The sequence below is a fragment of the Somniosus microcephalus genome, unplaced genomic scaffold (genome assembly GCF_052327205.1).
Source record: "Somniosus microcephalus isolate GS21.2 unplaced genomic scaffold, FLI_Smic_1.0 scaffold71, whole genome shotgun sequence".
NCBI classification, from domain to species: Eukaryota; Metazoa; Chordata; class Chondrichthyes; order Squaliformes; family Somniosidae; genus Somniosus; species Somniosus microcephalus.
Genome location: NW_028225258.1, coordinates 553,760 through 575,336, shown reverse-complemented (window position 1 = coordinate 575,336; position 21,577 = coordinate 553,760). Strand labels below are relative to the sequence as shown.

At 44.1% G+C, this 21,577-nt stretch overlaps 1 protein-coding gene across 1 annotated transcript; it reads left to right on the top strand.

Annotated features, from left to right (window-relative positions):
• Positions 1 to 709: 709 nt before the first annotated feature.
• Positions 710 to 8,827, top strand: LOC147083147 (uncharacterized). The gene is made up of 2 exons (XM_085980237.1): positions 710 to 796; positions 6,927 to 8,827. The coding sequence occupies exon 2, from the start codon at positions 7,035 to 7,037 to the stop codon at positions 8,340 to 8,342; it is 1,308 nt and encodes a 435-aa protein (XP_085836363.1). The 5' UTR covers positions 710 to 796; positions 6,927 to 7,034; the 3' UTR covers positions 8,343 to 8,827.
• The last annotated feature ends 12,750 nt before the right edge of the window (positions 8,828 to 21,577 follow it).

The window sequence follows — 21,577 nt, the reverse complement described above, 5'->3', positions numbered from 1 at the left end:
GACAGGTGGCGATTGTTGAAGCGCCTGCCCGCGCTCTGATTGGTGCAGGGGAAGGGAGGGTGATTGACAGCTGGCGATTGAGAGAAGCGCCTGCCCGCGCTGTGATTGGTGCAGGGGAAGGCAAGTGGGCGTGTCCGGGCGCGGCCCACGTGGGGTAGTCAAAGGCTGGCTGAAGCGCATGCGCAGCCCGCCTCGCACCGTTGGGAAGCTTTTCAAAAAAATGTTTTTCCAAAACAAATTGAAAACACTCATTAATTCCCCCAACCTCCTCCGCTCTAAAGTGCGATTATTATTATTATTGTTTTTCCTCATTTGTGTGGGGTGTTTCTTTTTTTTTAACCTTGCGGTGGCGCGCGCCGATTCAACCGTCCCCTGGGCGTTGCGTGCTGGCGTCAGCGCGTAATCGGAGGGGGGTGATTTACGCGAGGCGCCCGCCAATCAGGAGCGGGGAAAACGCTGGGAGGACCGGGCGGGCTGACGGTCCTCCAACCAATGGCGGCGCGGGAGGGAGGGGGGCGGGACCTCGGTGGGCTGCGCGCGCCGCTTTCCTGCTTTCATTGTCTGCAGGAGCTGTTAAAGGGAAGGGGAGGAGGGGGTGGAAAAAACCCCAGCTTGTGAGTGTTTATTCCTTTACATTATCTTTATTGCAAGGCTGTTCATCAACTGCATTCATTAAAAATAAGTGAACCTTTTCTCTTTTATCCAGAAGAAAGAGCCCTGATGCTGTGAACATTTTGGTGGGCAGCCACTTTTAAAGGGACAAAGACCAGCATTCTTCCTCCTCTCTCTCTCTCTTGTGAGTATTTGTGGTGGGTGGGGGGGTGAGTCAAAGGGGACTGCGGCCCCTTTTCAACACAAAATTATTGCTTGGCCATTTAAAAGGGAATGGTGCCCCCCCAGGTATTTAAAGGGGCAGTGCCTATTTCTGTATCATGTAAGAGCAGGGAGGTTCTGCTGGAACTGTACAAATACACCAGTTAGGCCACCGGCTAGAGTGCTGCGTGCAGTTCTGCTCGCCCCATTGCAGGAAAGATGTGACTGTGCTCGAGACGGGAGATTTACGAGGATGTAGCCAGGACTGGAGAATTTCAGCTACAAGGAAAGATTGAATACATAGAAACATAGAAGATAACCTACATCCTAGGGTACTTAAGGAAGTGGCCCTAGAAATAGTAGATGCATTGCTGGTCATCTTCCAAAATTCGATAGACTCTGGAACAGTACCCCTGGATTGGAGGGTAGCTAATGTTACCCCACTGTTCAAAAAAGGTGGTAGAGAGAAAATGGGGAATTACAGACCGGTAAGCCTGACATCGGTAGTGGGGAAAATGCTAGCGTCCATTATAAAAGACGTAATAGCAGAGCATTTGGAAAATAGTGACCGGATTGGACAAAGGTAAATCGTGCTTGACTAATCTGCTGGAATTTTTTGAGGATGTAACTGGTAAAATAGATAAGGGAGAACCAGTGGATCTGGTATATTTGGACTTTCAAAAGGCTTTCGATAAGGTCCCGCATAAGAGATTGAAACATAGAAGATAGGAGCAGGAGTAGGCCATTCGGCCCCTCAAGCCTGCTCCGCCATTCAATGCGATCATGGCTGATCATCCAAGTTCAGTACCCGGTCCCTGCTTTCTCCCCATACCCCTTGATCCCTTTAGCCTTAAGAAATATATCCAACTCCTTCTTGAATATATTTAATGAATTGGCTTCTACTTCCTTCTGTGGTAGAGAATTCCACAGGTTCACCACTCTCTGGGTGAAGAAATTCCTCCTCATTTCTGTCCTAAAAGGCTTATCCCTTATCCTTAGACTGTGACCCCTGGTTCTGGACTCCCCGACCATCGGGAACATCCTTCCTGCATCCAGTCTGTCCAGTCCTGTCAGAATTTTATAGGTTTCGATGAGATCCCCTCTCATTCTTCTAAACTCCAGCGAGTACAAGCCCAATCGTCCCAATCTCTCCTCATACATCATTCCTGCCATCCCAGGTATCAGCCTGGTGAATCTTTGCTGCACTTCTTCCATGGCAAGAAAATCCTTCCTCAGATAAAGTGACCAAAACTGCACACAATACTCAAGATGTGGTCTCACCAAGGCCCTGTACAACTGCAGCAAGACATCCTTGTTCCTGTACTTGAACCCTCTCGCTACGAAGGCCAACATACCATTTGCTTTCTTCACCGCCTGCTGCACCTGCATGCTTACCTTCAGCGACTGGTGCACAAGGACACCCAGATCTCGTTGCACTTCCCCTTCTCCCAATCTATTGCCATTCAGATGATAATCTGCCTTCCTGTTTTTGACACCAAAGTGGATAACCTCATATTTATCCACGTTATATTGCATCTGCCATGCTTCTGCCCAATCACCCAACCTGTCCAAATCATCCTGTAGTTTCTCGGCATCCTCCTCACAGCACACACGCCCAACCAGCTTTGTGTCGTCTGCAAATTTGGAGATATTACATCTAGTTCCCTTGTCTAGATCATTAATATATATTGTGAATAGCTGGGGCCCAAGGACCGATCCCTGCGGTAACCCATTAGTCATTGCCTGCCACTCGGAAAAAGACCCGTTTATTCCAACTCTTTGCTTTCTATCTGCCAACCAGTTCACTATCCAAGTCAATACCTTGCCTTAACTTTACACGCTAATCTCTTATGTGGGACCTTATCGAAAGCCTTCTGAAAGTCCAAATACACCACATCCACTGGTTCGCCCTTATCTATTTTACTAGTTAAATCCTCAAAAAATTCCAGTAGATTAGTTAAGCACGATTTACCTTTTGTAAATCCATGTTGACTTTGTCCGATCCTGTCACTGTTTTCCAAGTGCTCTGCTATTACATCTTTTATAATGGACTCTAGCATTTTCCCCACTACCGATGTCAGTAATTCCCCGTTTTCTCTCTACCACCTTTTTTGAATAGTGGGGTAACATTAGCTACCCTCCGATCCATGGGTACTGTTCCAGATTCCATCGAAAATCCAGCAGCTTCTCCTCCATCTCCACTCCAGCTCAAACTGCTGCAACAAAAAGACCTACACAGGTGGCCAGGGACCGACTTCCGTCAGCCTGCAATAAAACTTTCCCAACAGCCGCTGACGAATGGCGGCAGCAGCACCCACAATTCCCTGCGCCCCAGAAACCGCTCTATGCAACGCGCTGATTTCCCCGCTGAGAGTGCGCATGCTCCCCGGGGCCGAGGGCCATTCTGGGAGCCTGGCTCCTGTCCTTTGTCCTGAGTCAGACTTGGTGGAACCGGCTGAAGAAACCGGGAAGCAGCAGCTCGGATGGGGGAGGCGCTGCACCCTGGGTTTCCTGGTGCCGGGGCCCTGGCCGCATGTCCGCCGGGCCTGGCCACTCTGATTCTGATTGAGTTTTTTGATGAGGTAACGGGGTTCATGAGGGCAATGCGGTTAACGAGGTGTACATGGATTTCCAAAAGGCGTTCGACAGCGTGTAAAGTTAAAGGCACATGGGATTGGGGGCAAGGTATTGACTTGGATAGAGAACTGGTTGGCAGAGAGAAAGCCAAGAGTTGGAATAAACGGGTCTTTTTCCGAGTGGCAGGCAGTGAGTAGTGGGGTACCGCAGGGATCGGTCCTTGGACCCCAGCTATTCACAATATATATTAATGATCTGGACAAGGGAACTAGATGTAATATCTCCAAGTTTGCAGACGACACAAAGCTGGGTGGGCGTGTGTGCTCTGAGGAGGATGCCGAGAAACTCCAGTATGATTTGGACAGGTAGGGTGATTGGGCAGAAGCATGGCAGATGCAATATAATGTGGATAAATGCGAGGTTACCCACTTTGGTGTCAAAAACAGGAAGGCAGATTATTATCTGAATGGCAATAGATTGGGAGAAGGCGAAGTGCAACAAGACCGAGGTGTCCTTGTGCACCAGTCGCTGAAGGTAAGCATGCAGGTGCAGCAGGCAGTTAAGAAGGCAAATGGTATGTTGGCCTTCATAGCGAGAGGGTTTGAGTACAGGAACAAGGATGTCTTGCTGCAGTTGTACAGGGCCTTGGTGAGTCCTCATCTTGAGTATTGTGTGCAGTTTTGGTCGCCTTATCTGAGGAAGGATTTTCTTGCCATGGAAGGAGTGCAGCGAAGATTCACCAGGCTGATACCTGGGATGGCAGGAATGATGTATGAGGAGAGATTGGGTCGATTGGGCTTGTACTTGCTGGAGTTTAGAAGAATGAGAGGGGATCTCATTGAAACTTATAAAATTCTAACAGGACTACACAGACTAGATGCAGGAAGGATGTTCCCGATAGCGGGGGTGTCCAGAACCAGGGGTCACAGTCTAAGGATAAGGGGTAAGCCATTTAGGACAGAGATGAGGAGGAATTTCTTCACCCAGAGAGTGCTGAACCTGTGGAATTCTCTACCACAGAAGGCAGTAGAGGCCAATTCATTAAATATATTCAAGAAGGAGTTAGATATATTTCTTAAGGCTAAAGGGATCAAGGGATATGGAGAGAAGGCAGGGACAGGGTTCTGAATTTGGATGATCAGCCATGATCTCATTGAATGGCGGAGCAGGCTCGAGGGGCCGAATGGCGTACTGCTGTTCCTATCTTCTATGTTTCTATGTGTCCCCAGGTATTTAAAGGGGCAGTGCCTCTCTCTGTATCATGTAAGAGCAAGGAGGTTCTGCTTGAACTATACAAAAACACCAGTTAGGTCACCGCGTGCAGTTCTGATCGCCCCATTGCAGGAAAGATGTGACTGTGCTCGAGACGGGAGATTTACGAGGATGTTGCCAGGACTAGAGAATTTCAGCTGCAAGGAAAGATTGAATACATAGAAACATATAGAAGATAGGAGCAGGAGTCAGCCATTCGGCCCCTTGAGCCTGCTCCGCCATTCAATGAGATCATGGCTGATCATCCATATTCAGTACCCGGTCCCTGCTTTCTCCCCATATCCCTTGATCCCTTTCGCCTAAAGAAATATATCTAACTCCTTCTTGAATATATTTAATAAATTGGCCTCCACTGCCTTCTGTGGTAGAGAATTCCGCAGGTTCACCACTCTCTGGGTGAAGAAATTCCTCCTCATCTCAGGATAGAGAACTGGTTGGCGGGCAGAAAGCAAAGAGTTGTAATAAACGGGTCGTTTTCCGAGTGGCAGGTAGTGACTAGTGGGCTGTCGCAAGGATCGGTCCTAGGACCCCAGCTGTTCACAATATATATTAATGATCTGGACGAGGGAATTGGATGTAATATCTCCAAATTTGCAGACGACACAAAGCTGGGTGGGAGGGTATGCTGTAAGGAGGATGTCGAGAAACTCCAGTACGATTTGGACAGGTTGGGTGATTGGGCAGAAACATGGCAAATGCACTATAATGTGAATAAATGTGAGGTTATCCACTTTGGTGGCAAATGCAGGAAGGCAGATTATTATTTGAATGGCAATAGATTGGGAGAAGGGGAAGTGCAAAGAGACCTGGGTGTTCTTGTGCACCAGTCGCTGAAGGTAAGCATGCAGGTGCAGCAGGCGGTTAAGAAGGCAAATGGTATGTTGGCCTTCGTGGCAAGAGGGTTCGAGTACAAGAACAAGGATGTCTTGCTGCAGTTGTACAGGGCCTTGGTGAGACCACACCTTGAGTGTTGTGTGCAGTTTTGGTCGCCTTACCTGAGGAAGGATGATCTTGCCATGGAAGGAGTGCAGCGAAGATTCACCAGGCTGATACCTGGGATGGCAGGAATGACGTATGAGGAGAGATTGTGTCGATTGGGCTTATACTCACTGGAGTTTAGAAGATTGAGAGGGGATCTCATCGAAACCTATAAAATTCTGTCAGGCCTGGACAGACCAGATGCAGGAAGGATGTTTCTGATGGCCGGGGAGTCCAGAACCAGGGGTCATAGTATAAGGATAAGGGGTAAGCCACTTAGGACTGAAATGAGGAGGAATTTCTTCACCCAGAGAGTGGTGAACCTGTGGAATTCTCTGCCACAGAGGGCGGTGGAGGCCAGTTCATTAAGTATATTCAAGAAAGAGTTGGATATATTTCTTAAGGCTAAAGGGATCAAGGGATATGGGGAGAAGGCAGGGACAGGGTACTGAATTTGGATGATCAGCCATGATCTCATTGAATGGCGGAGCAGGCTCGAAGGGCCGAATGGCCTACTCCTGCTCCTATCTTCTATGTTTCTATCATGGGAGGTGGATTCTGGGGGAGATTAGGTTGTTAAACAGACACTGTCCGTACAATGTAAAAGAGTACTGTTTTAGGAACAAGTATTTCTGTACAGGCTTTTAATCCAGTTTACATCTACAGATTTGTTTTAATTCATTCTTGGGATGTGGGCGTAGCTCGCAAGAGCAGCAAATATTGCCAATCCCCAGTTTCCCATTGAGAAGGGGCTGGTGAGTCACCTTCTTGAACTACTGCAGTCCGTGTGGTGAAGGTATTCCCACAATGTTGTTCGGTAAGGAGTTCCAGGATTTTGACCCAGCAACGATGAATATATCTGAGTCAGGATGGTGTGTGACTTGGAGGGGAACTTGGAGGTGATGGTGCTCCCATACAACAGCTGCCCTTGTCCTTCTAGGTGGTGGAGGTTGTGGGTTTTGGAGGTTTATCAAAGTTCTGGTCGAGTTGCAGATGTATAAAGCTACTTTCCTTCGCCCCTCCCCCTCCCACCTCTCTCTCTCTCTCTCTCCTCCCATAGAGGCCAGAGTCTTGTGTAGGCCCAGACCAGGTGGTGGATTCCCTTCCCTGAAGTACATCAGTGAACCAGTTGGGTATTTATGACAATCCAGCAGCTTTCATGGTCACTTTTTTCTAGTGCCGGCCCCACAATTGACCAGATTCATTGAGCTCAATTTCACAACCTGCCTTTGTTTTCTTGTGGGTTGTCTCTCACGCTCCCTGTTTTATATTAATTTTATTTACAGGGCACTGGAAGGGGAGGATTTACAGACGGTAAGCTCAAACCAAACATCACTTCAAGATCTGACAGAGCCACTCGACTCATCGGATCTGAATATCACCGGCCTCTGAACATGGAAGCAAAAAGCACCGTTCACAGTGGGGAGAAACCGTACACGTGTTCTGTGTGTGGACGAGGCTTCAGCCGATCCTCTGGCCTATCGAGACACAAGCGCATTCACACTGGGGAGAGGCCGTTCACCTGCTCTGAGTGTGGGAAGGGATTCACTCAGTCATCCCACCTACTGACACACCAGCGAGTTCACACTGGGGAGAGGCCGTTCACCTGCTCTGAGTGTGGGATGGAATTCACTCAGTCATCCAACCTGCTGATACACCAGCGTGTTCACAGTGGGGAGAGGCCGTTCACCTGCTCTGAGTGTGGGAAGGGATTCACTCAGTCATCCAACCTGCTGACACACCAGCGAGTTCACACTGGGGAGAGACCGTTCACCTGCTCTGAGTGTGGGAAGGGATTCACTCAGTCATCTGAACTTCAGACACACCAGCGTGTTCACACCGGGGAGAGACCGTTCACCTGCTCTGAGTGTGGGAAGGGATTCACTAATTCATCCAACCTGCTGAATCACCAGCGAGTTCACACTGGAGAGAGACCGTTCACCTGCTCTGAGTGTGGGAAGGGATTCACTAATTCATCTCACCTACTGACACACCAGCGTGTTCACACTGGAGAGAGCATGTTCACCTGCTCTGAGTGTGGGAAGGGATTCACTCGGACATCCCACCTACTGACACACCAGCGAGTTCACACTGGGGAGAGGCCGTTCACCTGCTCTGAGTGTGGGAAGGGATTCACTCAGTCATCCGACCTGCTGAATCATCAGCGAGTTCACAGTGGGGAGAGGCCGTTCACCTGCTCTGAGTGTGGGAAGGGATTCACTAAGTCATCCAACCTGCTGAGTCATCAGCATGTTCACACTGGGGAGAGGCCATTCACCTGCTCTGAGTGTGGGAAGGGATTCACTAATTCATCCAAGCTGCTGAATCACCAGCGAGTTCACACTGGGGAGAGGCCGTTCACCTGCTCAGAGTGTGGGAAAGGATTCACTAATTCATCCAACCTGCTGAATCACCAGCGAGTTCACACTGATGAGAGACCTTTTAATCGCCCAGACTGTGGGAAGTGCTTTAATAGTTCCAGGGAACTGACATGCCATCAACGTGTTCACACTGACGAGAGACCGTTCAGGTGCTCTCACTGCGGGACTAGGTTCAGGCGATCATCTGAGCTCACTGTACACCAGCGCACTCACACTGGGGAGGGGCCATTCACCTGCTCCGTTTGTGGGAAGGGATTCACTCTGGCATCCAACCTGCTGAATCACCAGCGAGTTCACACTGGGGAGAGGGAGTTCACCTGATCCGTGTGAGGGAAGGGATTCACTCTCGCATCCAAACTGCTGACACATCAACAAGTTCACACTGTGGAGAGGCCGTTCACCTGCTCTGAGTGTGGGAAGGGATTCACTCTGGCATCCAAACTGCTGACACACCAGCGAGTTCACACTGGGGAGAGGCCGTTCTCCTGCTCCGTGTGTGGGAAGGGATTCACTCAGTCATCCGACCTGCTCAGACACCAGCGAGTTCACACTGGGGAGAGGCCGTTCACCTGCTCTGAGTGTGGGAAGGGATTCACTCAGTCATCCAACCTGCTGACACACCAGCGAGTTCACAAGTGACTGCAGGGGTTGGATTCTGCTGTCACTGCTGCTGTTAATCACATCCAGGACTGAACCATGTTCATTCTGACAGTTGGGGTTTGTTTCTGCTGATGTTAATAACCCCTATAACTGGGCTGGAGTTTAATATTCTGGATAGAGGTCAAATAAATCAGCTTTGTTTTAAACACATTGTTGTAGATTTTTGTCTTTCCCACCTGAGTTGCTTAGCATCACCTGGCTGGAGCTCAGAAAGGACAATCTGGGGGAGGATCGTACTGCGGGAACAGAACTCCAGCCTGGACACAGTGCTTCAGGGCCACACTGAGAGGGGCAAATGGCACGTTGGTCTTTCTTGTTTCTCTTCACAGACAGCAAAGTTGCCATGCGGGTTACTCTCGAGGCGTGTGAGAAACGTGTCCCAGCTGCTCTCTGCCATGGTTCAGAGCTCCTAGGCACGGAACAGGAGGCTCCTTTAGGCGTGTACCCCAGTGCTTTTTTTTAATGGCCTTATTAACCTGTGTTGCTACTTTTAGTGATTTGTGTATCTGTATCCCTGGATCCCTCTGCTCCTCCAGCCCATTTAGACTCTTAGGGAGAAATTCAGAGGGGCCGGGGCTAATTTCAGCACCCCGAAAAAGTTAGCGCCCCTGCGCATTAAATTCAGTGGTAGCGCCACAGGCAGGAGGCAGGGTGCTACTGGAAGCGCTCCCCTCCCTCTTGAGGCACTACCAGTGAATTTCACAGCGCTTCGTGTAACAGCGCCACGCCCATCGGCACATAGCACCGTGTCATAGCAGACCTCCCTCCCTGATTAAAGGGGAGGGGCCTAGCACTGCGCACACCGGGGCCCTGCTGGCCCACCAAGGAGTGGGGTGTCGGATCAAGAGGAGCACCGGGCTGTGCGATCGTGGCCGACACCCCGAAGAAGAAAGGGGAAGTGGGCAGGTGCTGGCTGTCAGCCAAAATAAAAGGTTGCCGCCCGACACCTGCCCTTTAAGTGGCGTCGCCGCGGCTGCAGAAATGACCCCTGACCCTGTCGGACATATCGTCCGGCGATAGGTCAGGGGTTGCCACCCAAGTTTGCAGCCGGGGTGCTGTGCGTGGCGATGACGTCACTGCCGGCGGTGCAGTGCCGCGGGGAGCTACTGACTACCTCCGCCGCTAACCTCCTGCTGAGTATCGCGGGAGGCACAAAGAAACCCAATTTCACCCCCATGTCCAAGTAGTGAGTTGCCTCCTTATTCTTCCCACCAAAACACACCACCTCACACTGACCTATAGTGAAATTCAATAACACACCCCGTCACCTGGTGCAGCGGCGATTCACCAGGCTGATACCAGGAATGGCGGGAATGACCTATGAGGAGAGACTATGTAGTTTAGGGATGTACACACTGGAGTTTAGAAGATTGAGAGGGGACCTCATAGAAGTGTATAAAATTCTGACAGGTCTAGACAGACTGGATGCAGAAGGAATGTTTCCCTTGGTGGGTGAGAACAGAACTAGAGGACATAATTTAAGGATAAGGGCTAAACCATTTAGGACAGAGATGAGGGAGAATTTCTTCACTCAGAGAGTGGTGAACCTGTGGAACTCATTGCCACAGAGGGCAGTGTACGCCAGCTCATTAAATATATTTAAGAGGGAATTAGATATATTTCTACGGGCAAAAGGGGTTAAGGGTTACGGAGAGAAGGCGGGGACGGGATACTGAATTAAAGGATCAGCCATGATCTCATCGAATGGCGGAGCAGGCACGAAGGGCCGAATGGCCTACCCTGCTCCTATCTTCTATGTATCTATGTACACTGATCTACAGTGAAATTCATTAACACACCACCTCACACTGACCTACAGTGAAATTCATTAACACACCACATCATATTGATCTGTAGTGAAATTCATTAACACACCACCTCACACTGATCTACAGTGAAAATCATTAACACACCACCTCACACTGATCTACAGTGAAATTCATTAACACACCACTTCACACTGACCTATAGTGAAATTCATTAACTCACCACCTCACACTGACCTATAGTGAAATTCATTAACACACCAACTCACACTGATCTACAGTGAAATTCATTAACACACCAACTCACACTGACCTATTGTGAAATTCATTAACACACCACATCACACTAATCGACAGTGAAATTCATTAACACACCACCTCACACTGATCTATAGTGAAATTCATTAACACACCACCTCAAAGTGACCTATAGTGAAATTCATTAACACACCACCACAAACTGATCTACAGAAAATTTCTTTAACACACCACCTCACACTGATCTACAGTGAAATTCATTAACACACCACCTCACACTGATCTACAGTGAAATTAATTAACACACCACCTCACACTGATCTACAATGAAATTCATTAACACACCGCCTCACACTGATCTACAGTGAAATTAATTAACACACCACCTCACACTGATCTATAGAGAAATTCATTAACACGGCTCCTCACACTGATCTCTCGTGAAATTCATTAACACACCACCTCACACTGATCCACAGTGAAATTCATTAACCTGCCACCTCACACTGATCTACAGTGAAATTCATTAACACACCACCTCACACTGATCTACAGCGAAATTCATTAACACACCCACACTGATCTACAGTGAAATTCATTAACACACTCCCTCACACTTATCTAAAGTGAAATTCATTAACACACCACCTCACACTGATCTACAGTAAAATTCATTAACACACCACCTCACACTGATCTATAGTGAAATTCATTAACACACCACCTTACACTGATCTACTGTGAAATTCATTAACACACCACCTCACACTTATCTACAGTGAAATTCATTAACACACCACCTCACACTGATCTATAGTGAAATTCATTAACAAACCACCTCACACTGATCTATAGTGAAATTTATTAACACACCACCTCAAACTGATCTACAGTGAAATTCATTTCCCAATTACACACCACCTCACACTGATCTATAGCAAAATTCATTAACGCACCACCTCACACTGATCTACAGTGAAATTCATTAACACACCACCTTACACTGATCTACAGTGAAATTCATTAACACACCACCTCACACTGATCTACAGTGTCATTCATTAACACACCACCTCACACTGATCTAGTGTCATTCATTAACACACCACCTCACACTGACCTATAGTGAAATTCTTTAACACCACCTCACACTGACCTACAGTGAAATCCATTAACACACCACCTCACACTGATCTATAGTGAAATTCATTAACACACCACCTCACACTGACCTATAATGAAATTCATTAACACACCACCTCACACTGATCTACAGTGAAATTCATTAACACCCCACTCACACTTATCTAAAGTGAAATTCATTAATGCACCGCCTCACACTGATCTATAGTGAAATTCATTAACACACCACCTCACACTGATCTAGAGTGCAATTCATTAACACACCACCTCACACTGATCTACAGTGAAGTTCATTAACGCACTACCTCACACTGATCTATAGTGAAATTCATTAACACACCACCTCACACTGATCTATAGTGAAATTCATTAACTCACCACCTCACACTGATCTACAGTGAAATTCATTAACACACACCCCTCACACTGATCTATAGTGAAATTCATTAACACACACCCTCAAGCTGATCTGTAGTGAAATTCATTAACACACCACCTCACAATGATCTACAGTGAAATTCATTAACACACCACTTCACACTGACCTATAGTGAAATTCATTAACTCACCACCTCACACTGATCTATAGTGAAATTCATTAACACACCAACTCACACTGATCTACAGTGAAATTCATTAACACACCACCTCACACTAACCTACAGTGAAATTCATTAACACACCAACTCACACTGATCTATAATGAAATTCATTAACACACCACCTCACACTGATCTATAGTGAAATTCATTAACACACCCCCTCACACTGATCTATAGTGAAATTCTTTTACACACCAACTCACACTGACCTATAGCGAAATTCATTAACACACCACTTCACACCGAACTATAGTGAAATTCATTAACAAACCACCTCACACTGACCGAAAGTGAAATTCATTAACACACCACCTCACACTGATCTATAGTGAAATTCATTAACACACCACCTCACACTGACCTATAGTGAAATTCATTAACACACCACCACAAACTGATCTACAGTAAATTTCATTAACACACCACCTCACACTGACCTGCAATGAAATTCATTAACACACCCCATCACACTGATCTACAGTGAAATTAATTAACACACCACCTCACACTGATCTATAGTGAAATTCATTAACACACCTCCTCACACTGATCTCTCGTGAAATTCACTAACACTCCACCTCACACTGATCCATAGTGAAATTCATTAACCTGCCACCTCACACTGATCTACAGTGAAATTCATTAACACACCCACACTGATCGACTGTGAAATTCATTAACACACTCCCTCACACTTATCTAAAGTGAAATTCATTAACACACCACCACACACTGATCTACAGTAAAATTCATTAACACACCACCTCATACTGATCAATAGTGAAATTCATTAACACACCACCTTACACTGATCTACAGTGAAATTCATTAACACCCCCCCTCACACTGATCTACAGTTAAATTTATTAACACACACCCTCACACTGATCTACAGTGAAATTCATTAACACACCACCTCACACTGATCTATAGTGAAATTCATTAACAAACCACCTCACACTGATCTATAGTGAAATTTATTAACACACCACCTCAAACTGATCTACAGTGAAATTCATTTCCCAATTACACACCACCTCACACTGATCTATAGCTAAATTCATTAACACACCACCTCACACTGATCTACAGTGAAATTCATTAACACACCACCTTACACTGATCTACAGTGAAATTCATTAACACACCACCTCACACTGATCTACAGTGTCATTCATTAACACACCACCTCACACTGATCTATAGTGAAATTCCTTAACACACCACCTCACACTGACCTATAGTGAAATTCATTAACACACCACCACAAACTGATCTACAGTAAATTTCATTAACACACCACCTCACACTGATCTACAGTGAAATTCATTAACACACCACCTCACACGGATCTATAGTGAAATTAATTAACACACCACCTCACACTGATCTACAATGAAATTCATTAACACACCGCCTCACACTGATCTACAGTGAAATTAATTAACACACCACCTCAAACTGACCTATAGTGAAATTCATTAACACACCTCCTCACACTGATCTCTCGTGAAATTCATTAACACACCACCTCACACTGATCCATAGTGAAATTCATTAACCTGCCACCTCACACTGATCTACAGTGAAATTCATTAACACACCACCTCACACTGATCTACAGCGAAATTCATTAACACACCCACACTGATCTATAGTGAAATTCATTAACACACTCCCTCACACTTATCTAAAGTGAAATTCATTAACACACCACCTCACACTGATCTACAGTGAAATTTATTAACACACACCCTCACACTGATCTACAGTGAAATTCATTAACACACCACCTCAAACTGATCTATAGTGAAATTCATTAACAAACCACCTCACACTGATCTATAGTGAAATTTATTAACACACCACCTCAAACTGATCTACAGTGAAATTCATTTCCCAATTGCACACCACCTCACACTGATCTATAGCAAAATTCATTAACACACCACCTCACACTGATCTACAGTGAAATTCATTAACACACCACCTTATACTGATCTACAGTGAAATTCATTAATACACCACCTCACACTGATCTACAGTGTCATTCATTAACACACCACCTCACACTGACCTATAGTGAAATTCTTTAACACACCACCTCACACTGACCGACAGTGAAATCCATTAACACACCACCTCACACTGATCTACAGTGAAATTCATTAACACACCACCTCACACTGATCTACAGTGAAATTCATTAACACACCACCTCACACTGATCTCTCGTGAAATTCATTAACTCACTACCTCAAACTGATCTACAGTGAAATTCATTAACACACCACCTCACACTGATCTACAGTAAAATTCATTAACACACTACCTCACACTGATCTATAGTGAAATTCATTAACACACCACCTTACGCTGACCTACAGTGAAATTCATTAACACACCACCTCAAACTGATCTACAGCAAAATTTATTAACACACACCCTCAGACTGATCTACAGTGAAATTCATTAACAACACCTCACACTGATCTATAGTGAAATTCATTAACAAACCAACTCACACTGATCTATAGTGAAATTTATTAACACACCACTTCAGACTGATCTACAGTGAAATTCATTTCCAAATTACACGCCACCTCGCGCTGATCTATAGCAAAATTCATTAACACACCACCTCACACTGATCTACAGTGAAATTCCTTAACACACCACCTCACACTGATCTATAGTGAAATTCATTAACACACCACCTCACACTGATCTACAGTGTCATTCATTAACACACCACCTCACACTGACCTATAGTGAAATTCTTTAACACCACCTCACTCTGACCTACAGTGAAATCCATTAACACACCACCTCACACTGATCTATAGTGAAATTCATTAACACACCACCTCACACTGACCTATAATGAAATTCATTAACACACCACCTCACACTGATCTACAGTGAAATTCATTAACTCCCCACTCACACTTATTTAAAGTGAAATTCATTAATGCACCGCCTCACACTGATCTATAGTGAAATTGATTAACACACCACCTCACACTGATCTAGAGTGCAATTCATTAACACACCACCTCACACTGATCTACAGTGAAGTTCATTAACACACTACCTCAAACTGATCTATAGTGAAATTCATTGACACACCACCTCACAATGAACTACAGTGAAATTCATTAACACACCACCTCACACTGATCTATAGTGAAATTCATTAACACACCACCTCACACTGATCTACAGTGAAATTCATTAACACACACCCCTTGCACTGATCTATAGTGAAATTCATTAACACACACCCTCAACCTGATCTGTAGTGAAATTCATTAACACACCACCTCACACTGATCTATAGTGAAATTCATTAACACACCACCTCACACTGATCTACAGTGAAATTCATTAACACACCACTTCACACTGGCCTATAGTGAAATTCATTAACTCACCACCTCACACTGATCTATAGTGAAATTCATTAACACACCTACTCACACTGATCTACAGTGAAATTCTTTAACACACCACCTCACACTAACCTACAGTGAAATTCATTAACACACCAACTCACACTGATCTATAATGAAATTCGTTAACACACCACCTCACACTGATCTATAGTGAAATTCATTAACACACCCGCTCACACTGATCTATAGTGATATTTTTTAACACACCATCTCACACTGACCTATAGCGAAATTCATTAACACACCACTTCACACTGTAGTATAGTGAAATTCATTAACAAACCACCTCACACTGACCGAAAGTGAAATTCATTAACACACCACCTCACACTGATCTACAGTGAAATTCTATAGCACACCACCTCACACTGATCTTTAGTGAAATTCATTAAAACACCACATCACACTGACCTACTGTGAAATTCATTAACACACCACCTCACACTGATCTACAGTGAAATTCATTAACACACCACCTCACACTGATCTATAGTGAAATTCATTAACACACCACCTCACACTGACCTATAGTGAAATTCATTAACACACCACCACAAACTGATCTACAGTAAATTTCATTAACACACCACCTCACACTGACCTGCAATGAAATTCATTAACACACCCCATCACACTGATCTACAGTGAAGTTAATTAACACACCACCTCACACTGATCTATAGTGAAATTCATTAACACACCTCCTCACACTGATCTCTCGTGAAATTCACTAACACTCCACCTCACACTGATCCATAGTGAAATTCATTAACCTGCCACCGCACACTGATCTACAGTGAAATTCATTAACACACCCACACTGATCGACTGTGAAATTCATTAACACACTCCCTCACACTTATCTAAAGTGAAATTCATTAACACACCACCACACACTGATCTACAGTAAAATTCATTAACACACCACCTCATACTGATCAACAGTGAAATTCATTAACACACCACCTTACACTGATCTACAGTGAAATTCATTAACACCCCCCCTCACACTGATCTACAGTTAAATTTATTAACACACACCCTCACACTGATCTACAGTGAAATTCATTAACACACCACCTCACACTGATCTATAGTGAAATTCATTAACACACCACCTCAAACTGATCTACAGTGAAATTCATTTCCCAATTACACACCACCTCACACTGATCTATAGCTAAATTCATTAACACACCACCTCACACTGATCTACAGTGAAATTCATTAACACACCACCTTACACTGATCTACAGTGAAATTCATTAACACACCACCTCACACTGATCTACAGTGTCATTCATTAACACACCACCTCACACTGATCTATAGTGAAATTCCTTAACACACCACCTCACACTGACCTATAGTGAAATTCATTAACACACCACCACAAACTGATCTACAGTAAATTTCATTAACACACCACCTCACACTGATCTACAGTGAAATTCATTAACACACCACCTCACACTGATCGAAAGTGAAATTAATTAACACACCACCTCAAACTGATCTACAATGAAATTCATTAACACACCGCCTCACACTGATCTACAGTGAAATTAATTAACACACCACCTCACACTGATCTACAGTGAAATTCATTAACACGCCTCCTCACACTGATCTCTCGTGAAATTCATTAACACACCACCTGACACTGATGCATAGTTAAATTCATTAACCTGCCACCTCACACTGATCTACAGTGAAATTCATTAACACACCACCTCACACTGATCTACAGCGAAATTCATTAACACACCCACACTGATCTACAGTGAAATTCATTAACACACTCCCTCACACTTTTCTAAAGTGAAATTCATTAACACACCACCTCACACTGATCTACAGTAAAATTCATTAACACACCACCTCACACTGATCTATAGTGAAAATCATTAACACACCACCTTACACTGATCTACAGTGAAATTCATTCACACACCACCTCACACTGATCTACAGTGAAATTTATTAACACACACCCTCAGACTGATCTACAGTGAAATTCATTAACACACCACCTCACACTGATCTATAGTGAAATTCATTAACAAACCACCTCACACTGATCTATAGTGAAATTTATTAACACACCACCTCAAACTGATCTACAGTGAAATTCATTTCCCAATTACACACCACCGCACACTGATCTATAGCAAAATTAATTAACACACCACCTCACACTGATCTACAGTTAAATTCATTAACACACCACCTTACACTGATCTACAGTGAAATTCATTAACACCCCACCTCACACTGATCTATAGTGAAATTCATTAACACACCACCTCACACTGATCTACCGTGTCATTCATTAACACACCACCTCACACTGACCTATAGTGAAATTCTTTAACACCACCTCACACTGACCTACAGTGAAATCCATTAACACACCACCTCACACTGATCTATAGTGAAATTCATTAACACACCACCTCACACTGACCTATGATGAAATTCATTAACACACCACCTCACACTGATCTACAGTGAAATTCATTAACACCCCACTCACACTTATCTAAAGTGAAATTCATTAATGAACCGCCTCACACTGATCTATCGTGAAATTCATTACACACCACCTCACACTGATCTAGAGCGCAATTCATTAACACACCACCTCACACTGATCTACAGTGAAGTTCATTAACACACTACCTCACACTGATCTACAGTGAAATTCATTAACACACCACCTCACAATGAACTACAGTGAAATTCATTAACACACCACCTCACACTGATCTATAGTGAAATTCATTAACACAACACCTCACACTGATCTACAGTGAAATTCATTAAGACACACCCCTCACACTGATCTATAGTGAAATTCATTAACACACACCCTCAAACTGATCTATAGTGAAATTCATTAACACACCACCTCACACTGATCTACAGTGAAATTCATTAACACACCACTTCACACTGACCTATAGTGAAATTCATTAACTCACCACCTCAATCTGATCTATAGTGAAATTCATTAACACACCAACTCACACTGATCTACAGTGAAATTCATTAACACACCACCTCACACTAACCTACAGTGAAATTCATTAACACACCACTTCACACTGAACTATAGTGAAATTCATTAACAAACCACCTCACACTGACCAAAAGTAAAATTCATTAACACACCACCTCACACTGATCTACAGTGAAATTCTTTAACACACCACCTCACACTGATCTTTAGTGAAATTCATTAACACACCACCTCACACTGACCTATTGTGAAATTCATTAACACACCACCTCACACTGATCTACAGTGAAATTCATTAACACACCACCTCACACTGATCTATAGTGAAATTCATTAACACACCACCTCACACTGACCTATAGTGAAATTCATTAACACACCACCACAAACTGATCTACAGTAAATTTCATTAACACACCACCTCACACTGATCTACAATGAAATTCATTAACACACCCGCTCACACTGATCTACAGTGAAATTAATTAACACACCACCTCACACTGATCAATAGTGAAATTCATTAACACAGCACCTTACGCTGATCTACAGTGAAATTCATTAACACACCACCTCTCACTGATCTACAGTGAAATTTATTAACACACACCCTCACACTGATCTACAGTGAAATTCATTAACACACCACTTCATACTGATCTATAGTGAAATTCATTAACAAACCACCTCACACTGATCTGTAGTGAAATTTATTAACACACCACCTCAAACTGATCTACAGTGAAATTCATTTCCCAATTACACACCACCTCACACTGATCTATAGCAGAATTCATTAACACAGCACCTCACATTGATCTACAGTGAAATTCATTAACACACCACCGCACACTGACCTACAGTGAAATTTATTAACACACCACCTCACACTGATCTACAGTGTCATTCATTAACACACCACCTCACACTGACCTATAGTGAAATTCTTTAACACACCACCTCACACTGACCTACTGTGAAATCCATTAACACACCACCTCACACTGATCTATAGTGAAATTCAGTAACACACCACCCCACACTGAGCTATAGTGAAATTCATTAACGAACCACGTCAAACTGATCTATAGTGAAATTCATTAACACACCACTTCACACTGACCTATAATGAAATTCATTAACACACCACCTCACACTGATCTACAGTGTAATTCATTAACACACCACCTCACACTGCTCTACAGTGAAATTCATTAACGCACTACCTCACACTGATCTCTCGTGAAATTCATTAACACACTACCTCAAACTGATCTACAGTGAAATTCATTAACACACCACCTCACACTGATCTATAGTGAAATTCATTAACACACCACCTCACACTGATCTACAGTGAAATACTTTAACACCCCCTCAAACTTATCTGAAGTGAAATTCATTAACGCACCACCTCACACTGATCTATAGTGAAATTCATTAACAAACCACCTCACACTGATCTACAGTGAAATTCATTAACACACACCCCCCACACTGTTCTATAGTGAAATTCATTAACACACACCCTCAACCTGATCTGTAGTGAAATTCATTAACACACCACCTCACACTGATCTATATTGAAATTCATTAACACACCCCCTCAAACTGATCTATAGTGAAATTCAATAACACACCATCTCACACTGATCTACAGTGAAATTCATTAACGCACCCCATCACACTGATCTATAGTGAAATTCATTAACACACCACCTCACACTGATCTACAGTGAAATTCATTAACACACACCCTCACACTGATCTATAGTGAAATTCATTAACACACCCCCTCACACTGATCTATAGTGAAATTCATTAACACACCACCTCACACTGACCTATAGTGAAATTCATTAACACACCACCTCACACTGATCTACAGTGAAATTCATTAACACACCACCTCACACTGATCTACAGTGAAATTCATTAACACACCACCTCACACTGATCTACAGTAAAATTCATTTGCCAATTACATGCCCATTCTGAAATTTATTAATGTCTTCTTGCATTTTGTCTTCCTCAGTATTAACTCTACCTCCCAATTTGGTGTTATCGACAAACTTTGAAAATGTTCTAGAACATAAGAACATAAGAAATAGGAGCAGGAGTAGGCCAATCGGCCCCTCGAGCCTGCTCCACCATTCAATGGCTGATCTGATCCTTACCACAAATTTTCTATCACTCTGCATCCACCCGAACCCATGTGATGGGTTCTTCTGATTCACATGTCCAAATTGTTTATGTAAATGGTGAACAATAGTGATCCCAGCGCCGATCCCTGTGGAACACCACTTCCCACCTTTTGCCACTCTGAGTAGCTACTCTTAACCCCTACTCTCTGTTTTCTGTTTTGTGACCAGCTCGCTATCTGTAACAGTATGTAAGATCGACAAGATGACCAAGGTCAGGCTGTGTGGAGTGAAGGGCCAGGCAGCAGAATGGATGGAAAGCTGGCTACAAAACAGAAACGGAGTTAAGGGAAGTTTGTAGTGATCTTTCCATCCATTCTGCTGCCTGGCCCTTGACTCCACATGGCCTGACCGTGGTCATCTTGTAGACCGTACATACTGCAGACACAGTGCACCAGTGGTGGAGGGAGTGGATATTGAGTCCTGTGGCAGGGGCGCTGATGAAGTGG